At 51.3% G+C, this 21,018-nt stretch overlaps 5 protein-coding genes across 5 annotated transcripts; 2 read left to right on the plus strand and 3 right to left on the minus strand.

Annotated features, from left to right (window-relative positions):
• Positions 1-159: 159 nt before the first annotated feature.
• GLOTRDRAFT_60909 (MFS general substrate transporter) lies at positions 160-2,710 on the minus strand. Its single transcript, XM_007868000.1, has 13 exons — positions 2,588-2,710; positions 2,477-2,534; positions 2,352-2,422; positions 2,033-2,110; positions 1,891-1,953; positions 1,596-1,658; positions 1,385-1,437; positions 1,206-1,328; positions 1,006-1,082; positions 809-943; positions 647-752; positions 492-592; positions 160-438 (listed from the first exon to the last, which is right to left on the minus strand). Exons 1-13 carry the CDS (start codon positions 2,645-2,647, stop codon positions 275-277), a joined length of 1,152 nt encoding a protein of 383 aa, XP_007866191.1. The 5' UTR covers positions 2,648-2,710; the 3' UTR covers positions 160-274.
• A 3,227-nt stretch (positions 2,711-5,937) lies between these two features.
• Positions 5,938-6,573, plus strand: GLOTRDRAFT_93590 (uncharacterized protein; the record flags this gene model as incomplete). The annotated part of the gene is made up of 3 exons (XM_007868001.1): positions 5,938-6,079; positions 6,135-6,460; positions 6,532-6,573. 3 exons carry the CDS (start codon positions 5,938-5,940, stop codon positions 6,571-6,573), a joined length of 510 nt encoding a protein of 169 aa, XP_007866192.1.
• Positions 6,574-7,329: 756 nt separating this feature from the next.
• On the minus strand, positions 7,330-9,049 carry GLOTRDRAFT_60911 (uncharacterized protein). Its single transcript, XM_007868002.1, has 3 exons — positions 8,735-9,049; positions 7,644-8,679; positions 7,330-7,586 (listed from the first exon to the last, which is right to left on the minus strand). Exons 1-3 carry the CDS (start codon positions 9,016-9,018, stop codon positions 7,509-7,511), a joined length of 1,398 nt encoding a protein of 465 aa, XP_007866193.1. The 5' UTR covers positions 9,019-9,049; the 3' UTR covers positions 7,330-7,508.
• Positions 9,050-12,925: 3,876 nt separating this feature from the next.
• On the plus strand, positions 12,926-14,184 carry GLOTRDRAFT_138743 (uncharacterized protein; the record flags this gene model as incomplete). Its single annotated transcript, XM_007868003.1, has 7 exons — positions 12,926-13,223; positions 13,298-13,348; positions 13,400-13,568; positions 13,627-13,702; positions 13,755-13,901; positions 13,952-14,002; positions 14,056-14,184. The coding sequence occupies exons 1-7, from the start codon at positions 13,187-13,189 to the stop codon at positions 14,182-14,184; spliced, it is 660 nt and encodes a 219-aa protein (XP_007866194.1). The 5' UTR covers positions 12,926-13,186.
• Positions 14,185-14,403: 219 nt separating this feature from the next.
• Positions 14,404-15,369, minus strand: GLOTRDRAFT_93592 (uncharacterized protein; the record flags this gene model as incomplete). The annotated part of the gene is made up of 7 exons (XM_007868004.1): positions 14,404-14,539; positions 14,563-14,613; positions 14,687-14,808; positions 14,857-14,935; positions 14,989-15,160; positions 15,224-15,274; positions 15,330-15,369. 7 exons carry the CDS (start codon positions 15,367-15,369, stop codon positions 14,404-14,406), a joined length of 651 nt encoding a protein of 216 aa, XP_007866195.1.
• Between the last annotated feature and the right edge of the window lie 5,649 nt (positions 15,370-21,018).

A 21,018-nucleotide genomic window follows, 5' to 3' on the forward strand; every position in this document is an offset into this window, starting at 1 on the left:
GCTTGTCGAGGATTGAGCACGAAGGACCTTGTGCTGGGCGGGAAGCAACACGAGTCACTGGCAGTGGCTCAGAGAACTCAGGCTATGGATATCGGATGGTCGGCCCGTCGATCCGGGCCTCTCACAAAGCAGCACTTGTCGCGCGAGCGATGAGGAAAAGCAGTCTAACAAAACCGATGCATTCGTATGCATCCAGACATATCCCTTAGAGCGACGAAAGTCGGCTGGAGAAGAGAGTGCTACATCTGACGGACCTCGGTAACCCATGAGTGCTTCAGTACAGGTATCTGAAACCTTTTCTCCTTTCCAACGCTTCCTCAAAGGTTATTCCCTCCAATTTAGCAGCATCCTCAATCCGCTCGCGTTCCGCATCCGTAATTTCCCGCAGTTCCTGGGCCGCCATGCGCGCGTTTTCGCGCTTCAGCATGGTCCTCATGACTACAAGTAAAAGGTAAACAGTAGTCCTTATCCAAGAGATTTCGGCGACTTACGGATACCCAGAGAGATGGCGAGTGCCATGCTTGCTATTCCAATGATCATAGACTGATGATACTCGGGTCCCCATTCAGCCTTCCAGACGAAAGACCCAATCCTGTCACCGCATAAAGGATGAAGTATGTCGCAGGACTGAACATGTAAGACCTACAAATTCCCCAGATTCCCGAATCCATTGACGATCCCGATCGCCACTGACCGTTTTGCCGGAGGTCGAGGGATCGTGTTCGACACCCACACAACCGTCAGCGCGAACCCTAGCATGTCCCATCAGTAAATTAGCACGGAGAGCGGAGGGAGGCCTCAAACGCACCGGCATATCCACTCGCCATCAAGAAAAGGCTGAAGTAGCGAGCCCCAGTGGCCATAGTGCTCAGCCCGATGATGTACCCAATTATAACGCCCCACCACCATATCGACAGATGCCAGAACCTCTCGCCGGTACGATCTATGGGGGACAATCATGATCGGAACATGATGAGGCCGCAAAGTACAGATATTCATACATACCGCAATGCCATGCATTCACGACACACGCGATCGCCGCCCATATCCATGGAGGCCTGTATGTAAGGCAGGTCAATCGACTAACCGGAAGAGACAACAGGGTACGACACTCACGCGCAAAGCAGAAGACTTACGGTCGTACCGTACCCAAGCGTCTCCGCCAGCCTTACCCGCACATTCAGTCGCTCTGCGCACAAAAACACAGACGGCACACGTACGTGGGGAAGAAGTTCACGAAACTCAAAGCGAGAAGCTGCGAGCAAGACATGAGGGCAAATATGTACACCTTTACGTCTGTCAGCGCCAGCCTGATCCCATCCCAGATCCTTGGAGCGCAAGTGTTAGCATGAGGATCGAGCATTCAAGAGATGGGACAACGCACGACTCCCCAGCAGTGTCTTCGTCCGCTTCACCGGCGTCCTCTGCGAGGCGAACCTGGGCTAGACGACGCTGAGCCTTGCTCATCCATCGGGTGTTGCGCGGCTATAGCAAGAAGAGGACCTGAGCGACCCTGTTCTATCATAGTGGACAAAGTTACAAACGTAATCGGGAAGAGACCACCTGCGGAGGGAGAGAAGCGGAAGCATCAGAACAAAAGTTGGCAATAGTGAAACACCATACATCGCAAGGAATCCTATGACCATCGTAATCGCACCCTGATCATTGCATTAGGGTATGTACAATCCCTGCACTGAGGATACGCACTTCGATGTAGAATAACCTACGCCCAAGTCGAGTCAATCGGCAATAATAGCAGAGTGCATGGTAACGTACCACCGCCATGCCCGGATGTGTCTGACACCCTCCATATTTGCTAGGATACCCGCAGCTATCAACTTAGCCTGTCGTCAGCATTTTGGAATATAAACACAGGAATGGGTGCCGTACACTACCGAAGGCGTTGGATATGAGCAACCCCGCATACAGTATAGCACCGCGGAATGACAGTTCCTGCAAGAGGTCAGAAGATCGTGACGAGACGCGCAATAGATCATACCTTCTTAGTGTACCAGCATGATAACAGGTACACCGCTCCCGGATAGAATGCGGCTTCTGGCAGGCCGATGAATACACGACACAGTAGTATACCAGCAAAATTGCGGGTGACCTGCTCTCCGAATCAGCGCAGCTGGCAGAACCAACAGATGATTATGCATACACCGGTCATGGCACTCGTTAAGCCCCATAATACCACGCAAGTTCCTATGAATAACGATGGCCTGACGAACAGATCAGATACAGATCATGGACAGGTTTTTCTGGCAAGTCATAGTACCTTGACACTATATTCAGAATCTGGACGGAGAATTGCTCAGAATAAGTAACTGGACTGAATGAAACAAACTGACCATATTGCCCGGTATTTGTGCTGGGCAGTATGACGCGTAGAGAATGGCGAGGATCGTCTCATAGTCAATATCTAGAGTTCATGTTTCATATCTAGGGCAATCACGGACTTAGCAGGGCATCATACCGTTCAGATGCAGATCCTGTTCTAGACCTTTCAATCTCGCGGACGTTACTGCAGTACGCTAACACCGAAGGATGATTGAGCAGGGAAAAACGAAATATCGAGTCGACTCACATCAATATAATTGAGGAGATAGATCAAGATCATCGTAGGCATAAGTCGCCAGTCGAGCATCCGCTTAATCTTCCTTTCGGCGGCTGCCCGTTCTTCGGTCGCCAACAACCGTGCGTCCTCGTCTGCCTTGAACGACGTATTGGAATCCTTCTCCTCCACAGTGGCAACTGCATTGTCTTTGTTCTTCGACACGCTGTCGGTAACAGAATCCCCGGTGGAGGAAGTCATGGTCTCCGGCTGAGATATGTTAGACTAAGCGGTTTCCAGTCATAAGCATAAATACCAGGATGAAGATGCCGAATTGCTATACATAACTGACCAGGTGGTCCGTACTTAGGCTTTCTAATCGACGGATCGGGTCTTGTGATCAAGTACGTCTGGCCAAGCATAGCAATCCGCAAGGTTGCCACCCCACGGGCTGAAGAGGGAACGAAGGAGCCTTCTTAGGTTCGGAGTGCCGTTCCATCGTGCTTCTCCTCGTCCATCTGAGCCGCACCTGACGGCAGGCACGTTCCATGTTACTCTGCACCTTTATAGGCAAAGAGAAGCTCTTCCTCCCTCTTTGTTATAGAGGATACCGTCTGCGGCTGAGGGTCAGACCCGGCATCGTCCGTATCCAAGAGACTTACCTGACCGAAATTTTGTGGAACAGTCCGGGTTCCGCAGAGCAGAAATAACCCCCTATGCGCGCACGATAAACCGGGAGCCGCTGCACGAGCTCTCCTCTCACACAAAGTTAACATGAACCACATTAGCGTTACGCAGGCTTACAAGGCTGTGTCGAGTAAACTTCGGATGTATCGAACCACGTTGTGACAAATGGGCATTTATTCCGTTCGACGTCGAAAGGTCAGGCTGAATCTGGTCGCATTGCACCAAGCCTCGGAAGGACTGCCTATTGCGAAGAGAGCTCAGTTAACGCAGCATACCTCAACGGACGGAAGGACCTTTGGTGGACTTGACAATCTGCTGATTGGTCGACCATTTTCCTAGGTGCATCGCGGGGCAGATGCCGCTTGACTGGTGTATACGCCCTTGATGGTGCGGGAACGAAGAACAGGCGGCCAAAGTATGCCATTGGTCCAATAGGATGACTCCGCCGGCATGGGTAGTTCCGTCCATCACCCACGCCCCAGGACTAATTAACGCACGGATTGGATTACAGCCGTTTGCAGATCGATAGGCCATCATTTTAGAAAGTAGCGTACAGTCGGAGTGCGTCGGAGACGGTGCTGGGGACGTCGGACGAAGGCGCAGGCGTCCAGATGGTCTGATTTTGGTACCTCGGGGACCTGAACTTACCTCTCCGACATGGTCCGACTGTAAATGATTTTCTGAAAAGGTGGCCCATCGATCTGCAAATGGCTGTATGAGTGGTCGAGGTAGCCTCGGATCAGGGCCTATTCATCATACTAGCGGCAAGTCGAGTCTATCTGAAGATGCGAACATATCCAGATCCAGTCAAATCCTCGCCGGACTTCCATCAAATTTTTCTGAGGAAGCGCAGGCAGACATAACTTAGCTTAAAACACGGTTACCGGAGGCTAACTGTGAGATCGACGTAATCTGTTGATGGTGACCACTTGCCAGCTTCATTTCCTACGGATCCCCGTCAGCAACCCAATGAGTCGCTGTGCAGCGAGACAAGAGCTAGAGTTTCAGTGGGAAGAGAAGCAGGAAAATCAGTGTGAGAGCAAATCGTTCGGCCCGTTTGCTGAGACATTGTCCTCAAAATATCGAGGGAACGGCCAAGGATAGGCCGTAAATGTTAGATCGTGATAGCCTGTTACTTCCATTCAGCCATTTGCGGAACGTATGCAGGAAAGCATCCTGCAGAGATGCCGTCCATGGCCAGGGACGACTCGCAGAATTCCCTCGCCACGCTGGATATAGCCATCACTCGTGGTCACTGGTCGTAGAGTTCCACTTCTACCAGTGTAATAATGCTGGCGACGACGTATTCAGCTGGTGCGAACTTCGGCGAAGCTCCTAGACCTCTAGATATAAACGTGACTGACGCATGTCATAAATACCTACAAGATTCGATGGAGGGACGTTAGCAGTGAGCCGTCTACAGCCTGCGCCTACGCATTAATCTTCATAGAGGCGATGGAGAGTTTCCTGGGAGTTTTCGTCGCAAGGAATCGCAAGTTCGCAACCCAATGTACTTGTCAGGCCAGAGAGGCTGGATGGCCAAGACACGAAGCACCCTACGTGTCGACCGCCCAGGAATTGTGTAAAAGCTCTATCGATAGTGCGGAGGGTTCCAGCTACCCATGTCGAGCAGGAAGTCGCTGAGAGGGGTACAGGAGGGAGAGTTTCCAGCACAACAACCAGGACAAAATCCATCCTGCGAGAATGGCAGCAGACAAGACGAGAATTGTTCGTGGATAATAAACTAGACCCAGTCACACCTACATAGCCAGAACTTGTGGAGTCCGAACAATGAACATAAGGCAGCGGTTCGAGCGTACGCTGCAAACACCACCATCGTTATTCAAGCCAAAAGAATATCGCCCAGTGAAACGCGTAGCATGCCGCGCAGCGGCCCGCGCTAAGTGTCCAGCAAGGCAAGGAGGAGGCCAACGACGATCTTAAGACGCAGAGTCCGGTTCTTGACAAGCGACCTGCATACAGAGCGTTGGTGGACTTCAGCCATCAAACACCATGCGGGCTGTTACTTATACGTGCAAGATCAACGTATGTAGTCCATACTCCCCGCCCGCGATGGTAAGCTGAGCATCTTCATAGGGCCGTACCGATTGCGCGTCGTCCATTAGAGACAATTGCTCGTCTACTGTCTTTTTAGGAGGCGCAGCCACACCGTCGTTGGGAATTCAGCCATCAAAATTGTATTTGTGTATGCTTGTTTGTGGCGGGTCGCAAGGTGCACTCGCAGGACAAGGCGAAAGATATATATTACTATGTCGTACCCTGCGCTTCATTCAATTTATTACGATTCCGTGGCAGTGGAGTTACGGATTAATTTCGGTGTTGGGAGACGTTGGCGTACGTCCCAGCACTTATGCTTGTCGGTGCTGCTTCCAATTGGGCATTTCTCGTCGTGTTTCTGATGTAGCTCTATTACCAGTGAAGGAGTCTCTGCCGTACCTGAGGCAAGGGGTGGTTCAGCTCATTGTCTGGTGATACTGGTATAACAGCGATATAGGCGCAGTCCCCGGATCGATGTAGTGATGATCTCCATCAATCACTTGCACCTCCTCAAGCATGAACATTAATACTGGCAGAGGCTCCGCGATCGTTGCTAGTAATACGTCCTCATCTCTTCCGACGCCAGCTAACCCCTGCTTCAGGACCGTAAATTCCACGCGGACTCACGAACGCACGCTATGGACCAAATCACGCTTGACGACAGAGATCCGCATATCACGTATTTCGGTAATTGGACATATGGGGGTACCGGGCAAGAATACTGGGGCACTACATCGGGTGCGAATGCAACGAATATGAGTATGATGTTCACCTTTAATGGTGCGTTTCGTCGAAAATCCAACGAGTTCCCATGATTAATGAGCCCGGGGTGCAGGGACTTGGATCGGTGTTTATGGAAGCATTGGATTTATGGGCGTCACTGCGGACTTTGTGCTAGACAATGGCGAGGCTGAACAGTATCTGCACACGCCAGCTCCGAGCGGCCTCTTTCGTCAGGCCTACTTTGAATCGACCCCACTGGCCTTCGGAGAACACACCATTCAGATGACGAACATGGCGAACGGCCCCACCAGCTATCTGGATTATATCGTCTACAATACGACGGCGCAGTCAGGCAGCACGACGACCGTCACCTCTCTCGTTACAGCCACATCCATTCCTGGAACCGCTCCTTCGAAGCCTTCCAATGCGCCTTACAAAGTGGGCATCGTCGTCGCTGCCGTAGTCCCCCTCATCATATGTGCATGTACCGCAGCACTTTTTCTCTCCAGGCTCCGCAGACTGTCAAGGCAATACCGACGTTTGCTTGGTAAGTTATAAATCTTTCGGCCTTGTCTTCTATGACTCACTGGTTGATCGTAGATGAACAAGCGTGGTCCAGAGCCTCGGGAGGGCCAGCCATGCATATTGCTTCTGCCCCCCTCTTCTCTCCCCCGAGCTATGTCAGTGCTCGCCACCTGATGACGTCCGTGATGGATCAAAATTCGCTCGAAGAAGTCCGAGTCAATCCCATATCAGTGATTAATACATGGGATGTGGGACAGTTGCATGACACACATCCTCGTCCCTTCCGTTCGCCGGCACCCCCGTATGAGACCTGACCTGTTCATGGAAGAGAAGCGTCGTCACAGGCATCTGCCGATGTTTGGCACGCGGATTCGTGGCTCCGGTGAACCGCTAGAGCTATGATGTGTTGGAAGCTTCTGGCGCTGCCAAGTTACAACAAGTCACCGAAAATGTTAAGGCAGCGGCAGCGACTGAGCAGTCTTGAAGAAGTATGCGGGACGAGGAGACTTCGAGAGGAGGGCGGTGCCTTGTCATACCGTGGACTCGGGACCTTTCTCCCCAGTTTCTCTTTCATTCTTGAAATTGTACGGTCAAGCACGAGTTAAATCGGGAGTATATCATATGCCAATTACTGCCGCCACACTCTTAGATTCATGAAAACACGGATGTCTGAATCTAGCATGAGCCCGCTCGATTCGAATTCAACCCCAGTCCACGCTTTATGTGCGACGCAACCAGGATGCGCTAGTACTGAACGACTGGATCGCACAACAACACGACGATGGTATATTCATGTACTGGGGGCATTCTATTACACTCATGGTCTCTACGGTACGTAAGTTCACGATCACACAAAATACGACGATACAATACCAAGAAAGTCCGCAGAGAACAGTTCACGAAAGCCAAGCAAGAAAGACAACGTAAAGCAAGAACAAGAGGAATGAACCGTCCGCTGGTGCTACCAGAAGCGGTTAGCGAGGGGCTCCTTGCCGTCGACAAGGCGTCTATGGATGATGTTGCTCGTGAATGAAGACCACTGTAATCCCAGAGCCGCGTCAGAAAGCATGACCTAGTATAACGACAGAGCACTCACCCCATTGCCGATAAACACCGCCGCCTTCCTCGCAATCTCCATATCCACCGCCATGTTCACCCCAATTTGTTCATCGTCCAACACGAGATCCTTGCTCGTAACGATCGTCGACCACCCGTGCGCGTACATCACGCTCTTAAAGTTCTCCACCCACTCGTTGTCCGCGTTCGTGAGCAGGTACATCACGTCCAGCACGCGGCCCGTCCCGTTGTTGATATACTCCGCCTTGGAGTTTCGTATCTTCTCGACGATTTTTTCAAAGTTCGGGTAGCAATGCTCAAGGTAGAATGCAATATTCTCTGGCGTGTTCTCACCCCACGACCCGCCTGGGGGAGGCTCGAACTTGTCCGGGTGCGATGGCAGCTGATTCCACCCGTAGAAGGTCGAGTTCCAGCGCGCAAGGCCGTAGCACGCATCCTCATAATCACCCCTGCGGATGTGCAGCGCCAGCATCCGCTCGTAGGGGCTGTGCGGACCATACCGCGGCGGCCGCGAGCCCCTCGGCAGGAAGAGATACTCATTCCGGTCCACCGCAGCAGCCACGAGCGGTGCAGTGCCAAACAATCGCGATGTCGGCGAATCCTGGAAGACCGGCCAGAGCGACAGCAGGCGCTTGTACCCGATCAGCCACAGGTCGAACGTCTGCGGGAAATTATCGTTCTTTCCGGGCACGACCTCCACGCAGCGGTGCGGCGAGTCCCCCAGCACCTGCGTCCACCGTCGCAGGATGACATCGCCTTCGGCGTCCTGTAATTCGGGTTTGATGGTATCGGTGTCTATGATTTGCCGCTCCTCCGGTGGGCAGACCTCGTCGAAGTACGCTTCGCTGACAGACCGGGGAGCGGGGTCGCCGTCATCCCAGGGACCACCGGCGGTCGGTCCAGATATCAGAGCGTTGATAGGAGTCTGCGGCCAGTGAGGACCGCTTTCCCAAGGCCAGATCGTAATGCGCCATGGGTAGTACTCTGGTTTCCAGTAGTAATCTTGGAAGACGTAGGCTCGTTTCGATTCGTAAGCGAGATGAGTGCATAACAGACTGAAAGACGCATGTCACGGGAAGGATGGTCAGTACGGCGAAAGGGAAGACTCACATTTCGTTAAGGACATTATTCCACCCGAGCGCCTTTATCTGATTTGAAAACTTCACGTAGCGTCCGGCCTTCCCCTCCGGAAATGGTAACGACAGATTGTGTTGGGGCAGGTTCTTCTCCCACTCCCGCAGCTTGTCGTAGTTTGGCGGCTCGCCTGTGAGGCTGCCGCCCGAATATCTAAGGGGCCCCTCTACCGCCTTTTTCGCGTGTCCTCGAAGGTTGAAGAGAAGTACCAGCACGAAGAAAGCGCCAAGCGCGATGAAAATTCGTCGCTGGTGCTGCATGAGTGTGGAGTACGGTCGTGCCGGAGACCCTGGGATAAGACGATAGAGGTTCGCCATGCGGGGTGAGCACGCAGGCAGGAAGGTTGAAAGGGCGCCTCACCTTGCGTCCATTTATATTGCGCCATGGCTGCGGGTTGGCGCTGGACAGACACAGGCAGGTCGGCACCTTATACAGGTCCCAGCGGCAAGTCGCAGAGTTCTGCGGATCAGTCCCTGCTACAAGAGCCTGGGTGGCGGTGTAGGTACCCTGAGCCGCCAGACGATGACTTGGACGGACTCGGAGCGGACTTGCCAAACTGGATACTGGAAGTTGTCGGACCCTGAATACTTTCAACTGCAATATATTACTTACGTCTCGCTAGTACTGATGCGTATGAGCAAGTAGGGGACAATCGCCCGTTGCGGCTACGTAGGCTTGAATTAGTAAGTCTTACTCGGAGGTGGATAGGAACCTATCATTCACCAATCATAAGTCGATAGCAGTCCGACAGGCGTAGTCCTGACTGGAAGGGCTCATAGTAGCTGAAGGGAAGAGCGGACGGGGCTCAAGGGTAAAATCAAAGACCTTATATACCGTTTTGTGGAGGGTTCTTGACATATGTTATGGCGTGACATCTATTCTGAACATAGCTGAGTTCGGTATTGACCTTACTATATCAGGTAACACTCTTCGATACAGGACGTCACCGTCCGTGCGGGCTGTATTTTCTGGTAGCTAAGCTACTTCTATGTACGAGACATATCAGCAAGCTGGTGAAAGCCTCAGCTTTGACGAACTTGCGGCCTCTGCTTGAACAAGACATAGATATATCGGTATTCGGGGCCCTTAATAATGCCGGTATTGCCGAAGTTGAGCGGGCTTCCACTACCTTGCGAATGTCGCTCCCAGTCGACTGTCATGGGTACAATACGTTTACGACACCTCCGGCCCTTCTGACAAGCCTGAAGTCCATACGAGGGTATGTAGTCAGTTTTAGTCCCGAAAAGGCTGATGGAACATCAGCGATATGCTCGTAACAAAGCTGTATTAGGCACAGCGCCCGTGAAGCGCTGCAAACGGTATGTGTATTCTCTTTTCTACATATTCCGAACCAGTCTGACGACCCTATCGGCGAGTAAATGAAATGCCCTCTTGACACTCGTGAGTACTGGCAACAGGACATAAGGATCGCAACCCGGGCCACAATACGGAGGTCGCAGAGCGGACACGCCAGAGCACTCGAATTTCAGCCACTCGACACCATTCAAGGTAGCTAATCTCATTGTACCAGCAGGCAGCTATTCGGCCTAAGAAGATCGACCTTCATGATGGCACGCTTCCCACAACGGAGGTGATGCGCCGGTCCTCGACCGAGTCCGGTTGTCCGGAATTTGAATTGTGTCCATTTGGAAACTCCATTAGTATGCCACACAGCAAGTTTCAGTATCCGGGCATTCGTACGCACACGCCTATAATTCCCATTCACACATGAACTGGCCCTATATTGAGGCAGTGTCCCAGTCGATATACGCGGTAACGATGCGGGGGAGGGGGGGGACTGTAAGGTCCCCACGCAAATTAGAGGTACGTGGTACAGCCGCTGGCTTCCTTCTCGCTGCGTGCCCATATACCCTTAGGACGCTGATATGCCTGGTAATTTTCGTCGAGCTGGTATAGCCGCCACAACTCCGGAGTACGGGCTATAACGCCCAGTCGAGGGCACTCAGCCTGATGGAACTTCAGCCCTCTCGTATATGCTTTCAGCAAAGCGGTATCAGGCACCGTATCCGTAAGTTCCTCAGAGCAAATGGTACTTATTTATATCTTCTACCCTACTCACAGTGACCTGGCGCCGCTGCAGACCGCTACGAACAGGAGAGGAGCGCCTCAGACTATAGCTGCAGACCATATCAACAATGAGGTCATTGAAGACCTTCCAGATCGTACCCGGACGCGGTTGTTATCTTGGACTTCGACACACATCGTCACCTCGATCCCCGAATGCTCTAGAGTATGTTGCTTCGGGATTGGCATAGTATCGTAGCTGCACCGCACGACCTCCCCTTATTGGCTTCGACACCTCCTCAGCGGTGCGTTGTTGTCAGGTTGACTGAGCTTTTCCGTATAGCCATGTTTCGCGTGAGCTCTTCGGATTTTTTTCCCTACCCGTATTCGTGCCGGCGAGTAAACGAGCAGCCTATTGACATCCGCGGTTTTGAGCACCCCGCTCCGAGGCCGCGGTCAAGCTTCAAATCACAAGCGCACCAAATCACCGGAGTGAGCGTTAATCCCGCCGTTTCGTAGGACAGACCACAAGCACCTGAGAATTGCAGCCTCACTTTAATTCTGAAGTACGTAGATCGAAGCTGTACAGCAATCGCGGCATTAGATGCTATCCAATGGAGCTCGTATCCTTTCCAGTGGCTATACAACGTCGACATTTCCAGCAAAAAGGTGCACTGACGGGCAAAAAAGTTGATGATCCTCCGGTACCACAAGGAAGGCCATGGCCGGGTCCTCAAGGCAAAAGTCACGGCAGGAGTTCATTGTAGAGTGAGGCGCCGGACCGCACCAGCTCTTCGTACACCAAGCATATGTCGGGGCGTTTATTGAATACCCAGATAATACCCGGACGCAGTGGTCCGTTGTGTGCTAAGGCATTAACTCGATGTAGACGCGTCCACGCAAGCTAAAGATACCAGGCAGCGGACTTCCAGCGCTCGCTAATGTTTCCTCGAAACCCCCTCGATGGGCCCAATCCCCGGTTGACAGCTCATCTGACAGGTTCTGCCGGCTGTGTCTCGTGCTGATCTTGCTTGCTGGTCGTTCTTGCCTCTGCGGCTGCAACACAGAAAGGAAGTTATGGCGTAGCGTCTGCTCCTTCGCATGATTCCCTAGGGTGTTTGGCTCCTCAGATCTTCCTCGTCCCAAGACGATCGCGCCCTCATGATGCTTGGCTACCTCAGTGTCACGTTTGGATACTCTCTTAGGGCTATCCGGGTACCTGTGGGCTATATCGGGAAAGTTCCGCTACTGAGGCTCAACGAAACATGCACAATGAACCGGGCAACTGGAGTGGAGCAGTGATTTTACGCCTTCCCGCAAACCACTGGCCACTCACCGTACGAACCCTTCTGGACACTTAACAGGCGCGTCGACCGCTGTATCATGCGCATCGAGAGGATTCTTGATGATCACGGACGCCAGGAGCGAGGTGACGGCGATGAAAATGGACGTGTCTATTGCCAGGCGCCCGGGAGAAGCTCAAACGGAATTAGTGGTCAAGACTCGACATAGGGCAAGGTGGGAACGCGGAGCTACCGATACAATCATGAATTAAATATGCGCTCCGAGACAATGGGAAGAGGGCAAGCAAGAAAGTACCCGTGGAGTCCAATGGCTAAGTTCACGGTTAAACGCAGCTTCGTCAGGAACACCGATATCCACTGACAAGCCGTATGACAGTGTATGATCCTTGAAAGATTCTGGTGCATCAACCACCTCGCCTTGGTCATGGAACGGGATGATTTTCAAGAGGATATCGATCATGTGAGTGACAGTATTAGACTACGGTGTCCCCGTCCCAGAATGTGGACACCCTGCGATCAACTTTTCTCGTTCATATCTCGGAAGTGGCAAGTCTTGCATTACTGTCACAACTCTGGCACAGTGAGAGAAAATAAATGTGCTGGATCCAGAACTAGCAATGCAAGGTTGTGGAGGGTTGTGGCCAAGTCAGAGAACGCCACCCCGACGTCCCGGCCTCAATCCGGCCTTGTTCCGGAAGTCGAAACGGGTTGAGACCGACTGCAGCTGCATGGAGGTACACCCCCCGCCCGCTGCGGCATACTCCCTCCATTCACATTGCTCCTACTCCGATGGCAGAGTCAGAGTCGCACTCGCTTTAGCAATGACCATCATGATCAGCTGCAATCACTTCCTCCGCCCGATGGGCCGCTGAGCTGGCTCGCATTTATTTTATTCCCCTACACGTCCAGACTGGACTCGGGTGTCTCGGCGGTTTCATCGCCTGCTGGGCTCGGAGTGGTGTGCTGGGCGTTGATTGATCATGATAAATCCGGAGGGTGCCTGAATCCTTATCCCCCCCGCTATATCTTATGATCATGATGGATCAACTGTGGGGGCAAGCACCTCGTCCATCGACCACGGATTCACTGACAAGGGACGATGTCCTTCTCCATACGACAGCTAATAAATCCCTCAGGTCTGTTACGAGAAGTGGCCATGGCGGTTACCACGGCGCGAAACACTCACCCCATATCTTGTTTAACTTGATAGACAAAGAACTTGATGAAACCGCTGATGTACTAGCAAAAGCATTTGAGTATTGTACGTGACTTATTCTACCCGAGAATCTTTCATTAGTCTCAACATACGTAGCCTACTTCTTGTCTGCCCTAGGGGGAAACCGAGAACTGGTCGTGCCGTTTCTACGAGCACACTTGAATGCCGCACTCCTGGAAGGAGAGATATACGTTGTAGAAGTTCCGACAGATGGCATAGTCGGGGGAGCTGTTTGGTTCGGTCCCCAGCACAAGTTCATCTCGACGTCCGTAGTATCTCCCACAGCGACCGGACAACTGTTGACTACACTTCCCTTCCATTAGACCAGAGCAACGTGCTGCCGGCTGGGACGACATCATGGCTAAACTGGAGCCCAAGTTTCAAAAATTCTGGGATCAGGTAAATACCTTGTGATTGGCTTTATTCCGACTGATCCTGACATCGCCCCGAGTTCCTGGTTGATTACGATGACTTATGCGAGACGTCCTTCGGTCCTGGCGTAAAGCTCGCATCGTACCACCTACAAGTCTTCGGAGTAGTACCTGACTATCAGCGACGGGGCTTCGGAAGAGCCCTCATCGAAGCAGTTGCAGACAAGGCAAGCTTAGAACTTTATGGTTATGCCGCCTCTCGCCTAATATATCACAGGCGAAGCCGAAAGGTGATACCTTGGTCTTGGAGACTATGGGGGAGACAAGGGTTGGTCCTCTACGTCGTCGATCGCGCAACGTGCTGAACTTCTGTGGTGCTAGGTTGCTATCTACAAAGCGATGGGATTCAAGATGGCGGGCTCCGGCTCTGTACGAGGGGTTAATGATGCCGACTGGGTCTTCTATTGCTTGAAAAGGCCGACAGCACCCGATACTGAGACGACCACCTAGCCGTAGCAAAGGTGTTGTTCTTATATTGAAAATGGAGCTACAGCGCACGCGAAGCTATGCGCATGCCAAAATATCGGCTTCGCCCACCATTCACGTTCGAAAGGTGAGGACTGGACCTGAGCATGCCACCAAAAGAACAAAACGAGAAGAACGAATCATTTACAGGTAAAGCTCCAAAGCAAAGGATCCGCCAGAAACCCTGGGTGATTGAACAGTCGGTTAAGGCGCCTTATACATGACCCAGATAGGAACAGTTCCAGTGGAGCTGTCAATCTTGTCTTCGGCCTTGACCTCAAATCCCCATTTCTTGTATATAGCGACCTTGATAGCGAGGTAAGCCCGCAGGGTAGATGGACTTGAACGAACATAGTCACTTACATTCTTCTCAACCTCAGCTTCGAGACACACTCCTTCTCCCTGCGAAGCGGCCTGTCCAATATGTTAGCCAATGCATCGGGTCCAGAACGGCTGAGCTACCTTTTCGAGAATGGGTTTGACTAACGCACCGCCAACGCCCTTTCCCTGGTGCTCTGGCAGTACTGTCAGCATTTGAAGATGCCATGAGGCAGTTTTCACGCCTTCGCCGAGACCTTTCGTGCAAAGGCCGTCGTATCTCGGAAGGAACTAAGATCGCGGTGAGCCGAATTTGAATTTATATCTTGAAGAACCTACGTATTCAGTCCACCACTTGCTCAGTTCCGGTGGGAACGAATGGAACAGGTCGTCGAACCCCGCTTCATGTTGCTCTTTGCTTCAAACAGGATGAATATGAAGTGAACCGGGAAGTAGAAGATAAAGAAATACCTGTCTAGCAGAGATCGGCCCGGAGGGTACCATGCCGCAACGCCTGCGATTTCGGTATCGCCATAGCTTGCGACCCAGAGCTGCCCGCCTACGGCTGCCGCCGCCATTGTAGCACGTTCAAACGGGAATATAAGGTCTTTATTCCCGCCAACAACACCGATCGTGAATTCATCTGCAGGATGCGGTGCAGTTAGGTGATAAGTTACGGCGGAAATAGCACATTAACAATTCTTACCTGAGTACATCGCACTCGTCGCTACATTAGCGACTGCATCAAGCTGGGCGCCTACCGAAACAAAGATACAGCCAAAGAACGGGAAGACGAGGGCAACATCACTAACTGTCAGGATAGACGAGCTGACGGATTTGAATAGCGGACATGTTGCAGGTTGACTCCTCTATGACAATGGCTTATATAGGCATGTAGCTAAGGGTTGAAACCGGCTAACTCGGGCAAGAGCACCCTCGTCCATAGAGCATCAGAGCTGGTTACCCCCATGGGCTTTCTAAGAAATCGATATCAGATTGGGATATGTATCGCGAGTAGTGAAACTCGCTAGCGTGCGCCCATGCGGCAGCGAAGCACAAGGTTCGGGGGTATCTCACTATGTGCCTTACCGTGCAATGCCCCGCATCCTGGTTAACCGCTGTCGTACAGCATCGAGGCTGCGGCAAGTTCTGCCAGATGGCGCGGGGGGCATTCCCGCCGCAGCCAGAAAGGAAGGGCATGAAAACAAAGAGCGCAAAAAAAGCGGTACGGGAGCGTAAACCGAGTATTGTTACATGATTGTTACAGTGCACGCGGCAACGACCGGGCGCAAGGGGTCACGAATCTGGCTCAGTGGCTTGCTTTCTCCGGAAGTCCACAATGGACTCGGGACGTATCGTTCCGCCTGAACCTCCTGAGCCGTCCCCAGTCATCCGAGGTGCTGTCCGGACGAAAACAAAAGCAGCAGGAGAACATGTCCGGGCAGGTAGCACTGAGTGCTCGTAGGGCCTCCAGAAAGTGAGCGGTGTTGCATCTGGCTAGGTCAGGCTGCGAGGCGAATACGAAGCTGCCGTCAGTGGATAGGAGAATACGTTGCATCTACGGCCATAGACTCTTGCCAGTGGTCAGAGCCGAGTCAGCGAACGAATCCCGAGTCGACTCTGCGCAGTCTATTTATACTACTAAGTACCTGTCAGCAGAGGGCCATTGCTATGCATGGCAGGACACGAGTCCTGAGTTGTGTCTGATAAGTGATAGCATTGGGTGTATAAATGTTCCAATTGATGTATACAGTACTCTTTATTATGCACATATTAAAAGCCCTTAGATCTGTATGTGCAATGTCCCCTTCATTCATACTTTGTCCTCCTGTGGCCCTGCAATCATTATACCATAAAAGTCCCTGCCACTCTGACAGATTAAAAGTTGGTCGGTATTGGTGGCTACAAAATTGTTGTACCCAGCCCAGGGGATAGTAGCAGCTGCACTACTAGACGCAAGTAACATATATCAAAGTGCTCCTCTGCTGCCAATCGCCAATCAAAGATTGGCGGCTCTGTCACACAGGTCAATTGTCCCCAGTGAAAGAGACAGTCAATAATACCTGCAGACTCCAGGTAACATCCTACCAGAACCAGAGTGCTCATCCACTGCCAATCTTTGATTGGCAGCTCCCTCGCACTCATTTTTCCTGAACCAAGCTGAAGGACAGTCATCAGAAAGGATACTCAAAGAGTACCCCAAGCAGCTGGGAGCAGAAACAAAATATATATTATACATGTACCAGTCTCAGTTTCTCAAGGGGACATATAGAGACCACTGAGCAGAAGAAATCAGGGTTCCAGAGGCAGCAGAGATTGAAAAGCACAGGCCCAAGATGCCTGCAAGCAAAGAGACTTGTATCATAGTCTCTGCCACCTACACGTCGACTCAGACTATGTGTGTGAAAAACAATCAATGTTGAGACTAATTCCCACAGTAACAATCCATCAAACTATTCAGCAGTCAGTGTATTATTTCAGAACACAAGTGCAACATTCAAGAACCTCTTATAACCAACATAAGATCAATGTGTATGTACCAGTAATGATTGGATTAACAGGAAGCACATCCCACCAAGTTGACAAGCTTCAACTGCTGCACGTCCTAGACTAATGAGCAAGTGGGCAACAATGACATCACTCAACTACAGAAGTGCACTTTCTGCAGTCAAGCTATGTCATAGTAAGCAGGAGCCAATGAGAAGCCAGAGATTGTTGGAATGACAGGATGTGGCGAGCTCGCATAGGTGGCCCGGAGCGGCCGCTCACACCCTTATCTGATTTTGATCCGATAGTACCTTACCATAGAGCTCATATATACCTGGGTAGCGTACGTTTTGTCCTTACCGTGTTTGCTCCGTACTATGACACTGTACGCGCAAACGCGCCTTACTTTTGTTTTCGAATCTATTCGCTATAAAAATCTCACAGAGATCCCAACTGGCACGGCACCTCAGCCACGGCACCTAAGCCACGGTGATAGGCACTAACACACGACAACACCAAAGACCAAAAAGAAATAAAACCTAAAGCACCCAGTGGTATGGGTGTAGGCGGTCTAAGGCGATTGAAGGGTAATATTTAAGTTCGAAGGGAGGGGGAGAAGTTAGACGCCGTAGGGTAGCCCGTAGGAAAACCTAAAACAAACAAAGTCTTGAGGCCTGAAACAAACAGTATAGCGATTCTCTGGAGTATTTATCTCCGAAATTCGCCAGTAACCCGGGTGGGGAGTTCCACTGAACCCGAACAATAGTCTCGTGCCTACAGACGCTTGGTGAATTTTATACTTTAAATCCGGAGCTTACTTGGATCGATATGTGATGGCGGAGTTATCTAGTTTCGACGAGTCCGGCCTATTGGCAAAGCTAGGATTGATTGTAGACACTAAGTCCGACGCGAAGGGACTCCGAGGGTCGCTGAGACGATAATTCTGGTATGCTGAGAGGGTGAAGTACAAAACTTGGATTTTCCACTACGCTCTATACATTCTTATGCTATTGGAATGGTTTTGCGTCCGCCCGGAGTTAAATAACAAATATGCTCCGCATCCCACACAATTACTCAGCCTTTGCCCACCGCTATACCATGTCCCATACGATCCTGCCGTGTTTCCACGTGCTCGTCCTAGGTCCTAGAGGTAGCCTCGACGCGTCAATGCTCGCTTGAAGTGCCTCATCACGCGGTACTGCAGGCTGATCACGTGCGGATTAGCTCCGGCCGCTTGCTGACTGATACGTTCCGTCCGGCCGTCGATTTACGTCCGCTGACTCGGTCGCTTTGACGGAAACGAAGGGGAGTGGTAATACCAATGACTCACTGCGACGCGGGCCTCCACCGTTCCCGGAGATAATTAGTCACAAAGATATTCTTCCGGGTGACTTCGGAGCGTCTGGCTGCGGAGCTAAATCATTTCGGTGATCTGCGCCTGCCTTGAGGACGTTAGAAGGTCCGGAATTAAATCCAGAACCCTTCATCGGTTACTTGTCGCGTAAGAGGTTCGACAGGTGGTGTCGAATAAACTTTGGAGGGGATGTATGGTGTGTCAAATTCGCAATTTCGGGGGTCAGAAGATCGCTGGGGCTTATCAACGGCACCTCAGCCACTGACTACAAACAGCCACAGAAGTCAATTCCCACGGTAACAACATGCCACACATGATAAAGTGCATGCAGTAAAGGAAGGAGATACAATTAAATGCTCAAAATATTCCAGTAGATGGATAACCCAAAAAAACCTCTTTGTAGAAGAAACCACGGAAATACACCGAAAACCCAGGACGAAAACACAGTACTGTACCATTTTGATCTATTGGGCAGGTGGTGTGACATGTGACTCATCTGACCGATTCGTCATTTCGGCATTTTACTATATATGGTGCGAAGTGGCGCCGCAGGCCAGCTTTTAATACCATATATGGTAAGTTCTACCAGAGGCCCTGTGACTAGTGACAAATGCCAGATTTCGTCTTCAGCAGGTACCCCTGTGACGTTGATAAGCCTCAGGATCGTCTGACCCCCGAAAACGCGGACTCAGCACATTGTACAAGCCCTCCGGAGCTTATTCGACACATCGCTCACATGCCTCTTGGCTTCCATGGGCTCTAAAAGAATTTTTCTATTTAGCTCTGGGCCCCCTAGCATCCCCGAGACGTACACAGACCCATTCCGCGATTTATCTCCGCAAACGCGAGCTCCAGGGTGACTTAACCTATGCAACTTCTAGATGAATTAGCCCTGGTGCCCACAGACATTTCTATAGAGGGGTGTCATCCTCATGCCCACCCTCCAGCACTCACTCCCCCTCATTTCCATCAAGATACCGAAGGTGCGGACATATACGAGTCACCATGAGGTCAGCATCAGTCAGCAAGCGGCCGGAGGTAATTAGCATGTGACCAGCGTGTCGCACGGAGTGATGGGACCGCTTGGGTCAGGTGGCAGAGCGTTGAGGCGACCTATAGGGGCTGGAACGAGCAAGTGGGAGTGCAAGGGAGTCGTATGGTGTATGGTATAACGGAGGCAAGTGCATGGGGCTGTTCTAATGGCTTACGGTACCCACACATATTTAGGAATTGTGGGTTTGAAGCACATTGGTAACCTATACACAGTCCAGTGAGCATGTTGTGCTCTTCAGATGTATATAGGATCACTAACCTTGTACATAGTGGCCATTACATGAAGTAGGGTGCGTAACCCCGTACTTGGTACGTCTCCAGTACCTGTTCCTTCTCCAAGCATGGAAGCCCTGGCCTGAGCCCGAGCCAGGCCTGAGCCAGGCCAAAGCCCAATGCTAGGGCCTGGCTTGACTTGGTGACAGGCCCGAGCCAGCTCAAGCCAGGCCAAAGCCCGGGGCTCCAAGCTAAGCCAGGCCCTGCACATCACTACATACCGCTGGTGTTAGGTTTATTTCTTTTGGTCCTTGGTGATTGTTGTGTGTCAGTGCATATCAACGTGTGACTGCCGAATAGATTGAAATCATACAGTATTATTGAAACCAGAGACTACAAATCCGATTTTGTAGTCTTTTTGTAGTCTCCAATACCAACGGACTTTAAAGCGGACATTAAACAGTGTAGTCAAGACTACAACCAAAAAGTCGCACACATTCTCGGCATCGCGATTCCCATGGGGTACAACGTTCGGCACGCATCCAATTTTGCGGGTAAGGACTCATCCTTTGTAAACTGAGGACTCGTAACTGTATCGTGGCTGTCGATTGAGTCCAAAAGTCTCATGGGGTCGGCCGTCGTCCAAAGACAAACATGTGCTCTAGCCTGGTCTATCAGCCCTTCTCAAGCTTCAAGCTTCATGACCTGCAGCTGCTCTCACCTGACTGCAATACCAGCTTAGATAATAGATCTGGGATTATCAATAACGCGGTCGTGGCACTTCGCGCTGATCCCCGACTCCCACGGTAGTTGGGAGGAGGGTTCTGTCGGGAAGAAATGGTCGCTCCACCATACAACTCGCTCTCGCCGTGAGAACCTCATGTTGTTATGATTTTCCCATGCTTATCTCATTCCATTTCCATTCCGAGCATTGCTATTGGACAGTACCTTTCTCTGAGTAGAACTTCCCATGGACGCTATCTTCTTCCCACACGTTATCTCCCTTGACTCACCTTCTACCAATAGGCGCCCTTGTATTTCTCATTTCTCTGAGTTACGTTCTCACAGGATAGCTTACGCGTCCTTTCTTATTGTTCTCTTCTTTGGGTATTAACCCCTATACCAGTTACTATATATACTGTAGGAAAACCCATGTATTCCTTAGTTCAACCTCCTGTTGAATACAGCGATTACCTGGACTCTTGACTTGACCATTGGCATTGGCCCGGCCAGACCTACCTTTCAGTACGCTTACTGAGGTAGTGACGACATAACTGTTGGCACGTGGCCCAGTTATCTCAAGACGACTAGTTAGGACATCGCTTCCTAACATTAGGTTGAACTCTTCTACGACACTTGCCGACTTCTTCAAGCCTAGGCAACCCCTCCTCTAC

Source organism: Gloeophyllum trabeum, assembly GCF_000344685.1.
Source record: "Gloeophyllum trabeum ATCC 11539 unplaced genomic scaffold GLOTRscaffold_00007, whole genome shotgun sequence".
Lineage (NCBI taxonomy): Eukaryota > Fungi > Basidiomycota > Agaricomycetes > Gloeophyllales > Gloeophyllaceae > Gloeophyllum > Gloeophyllum trabeum.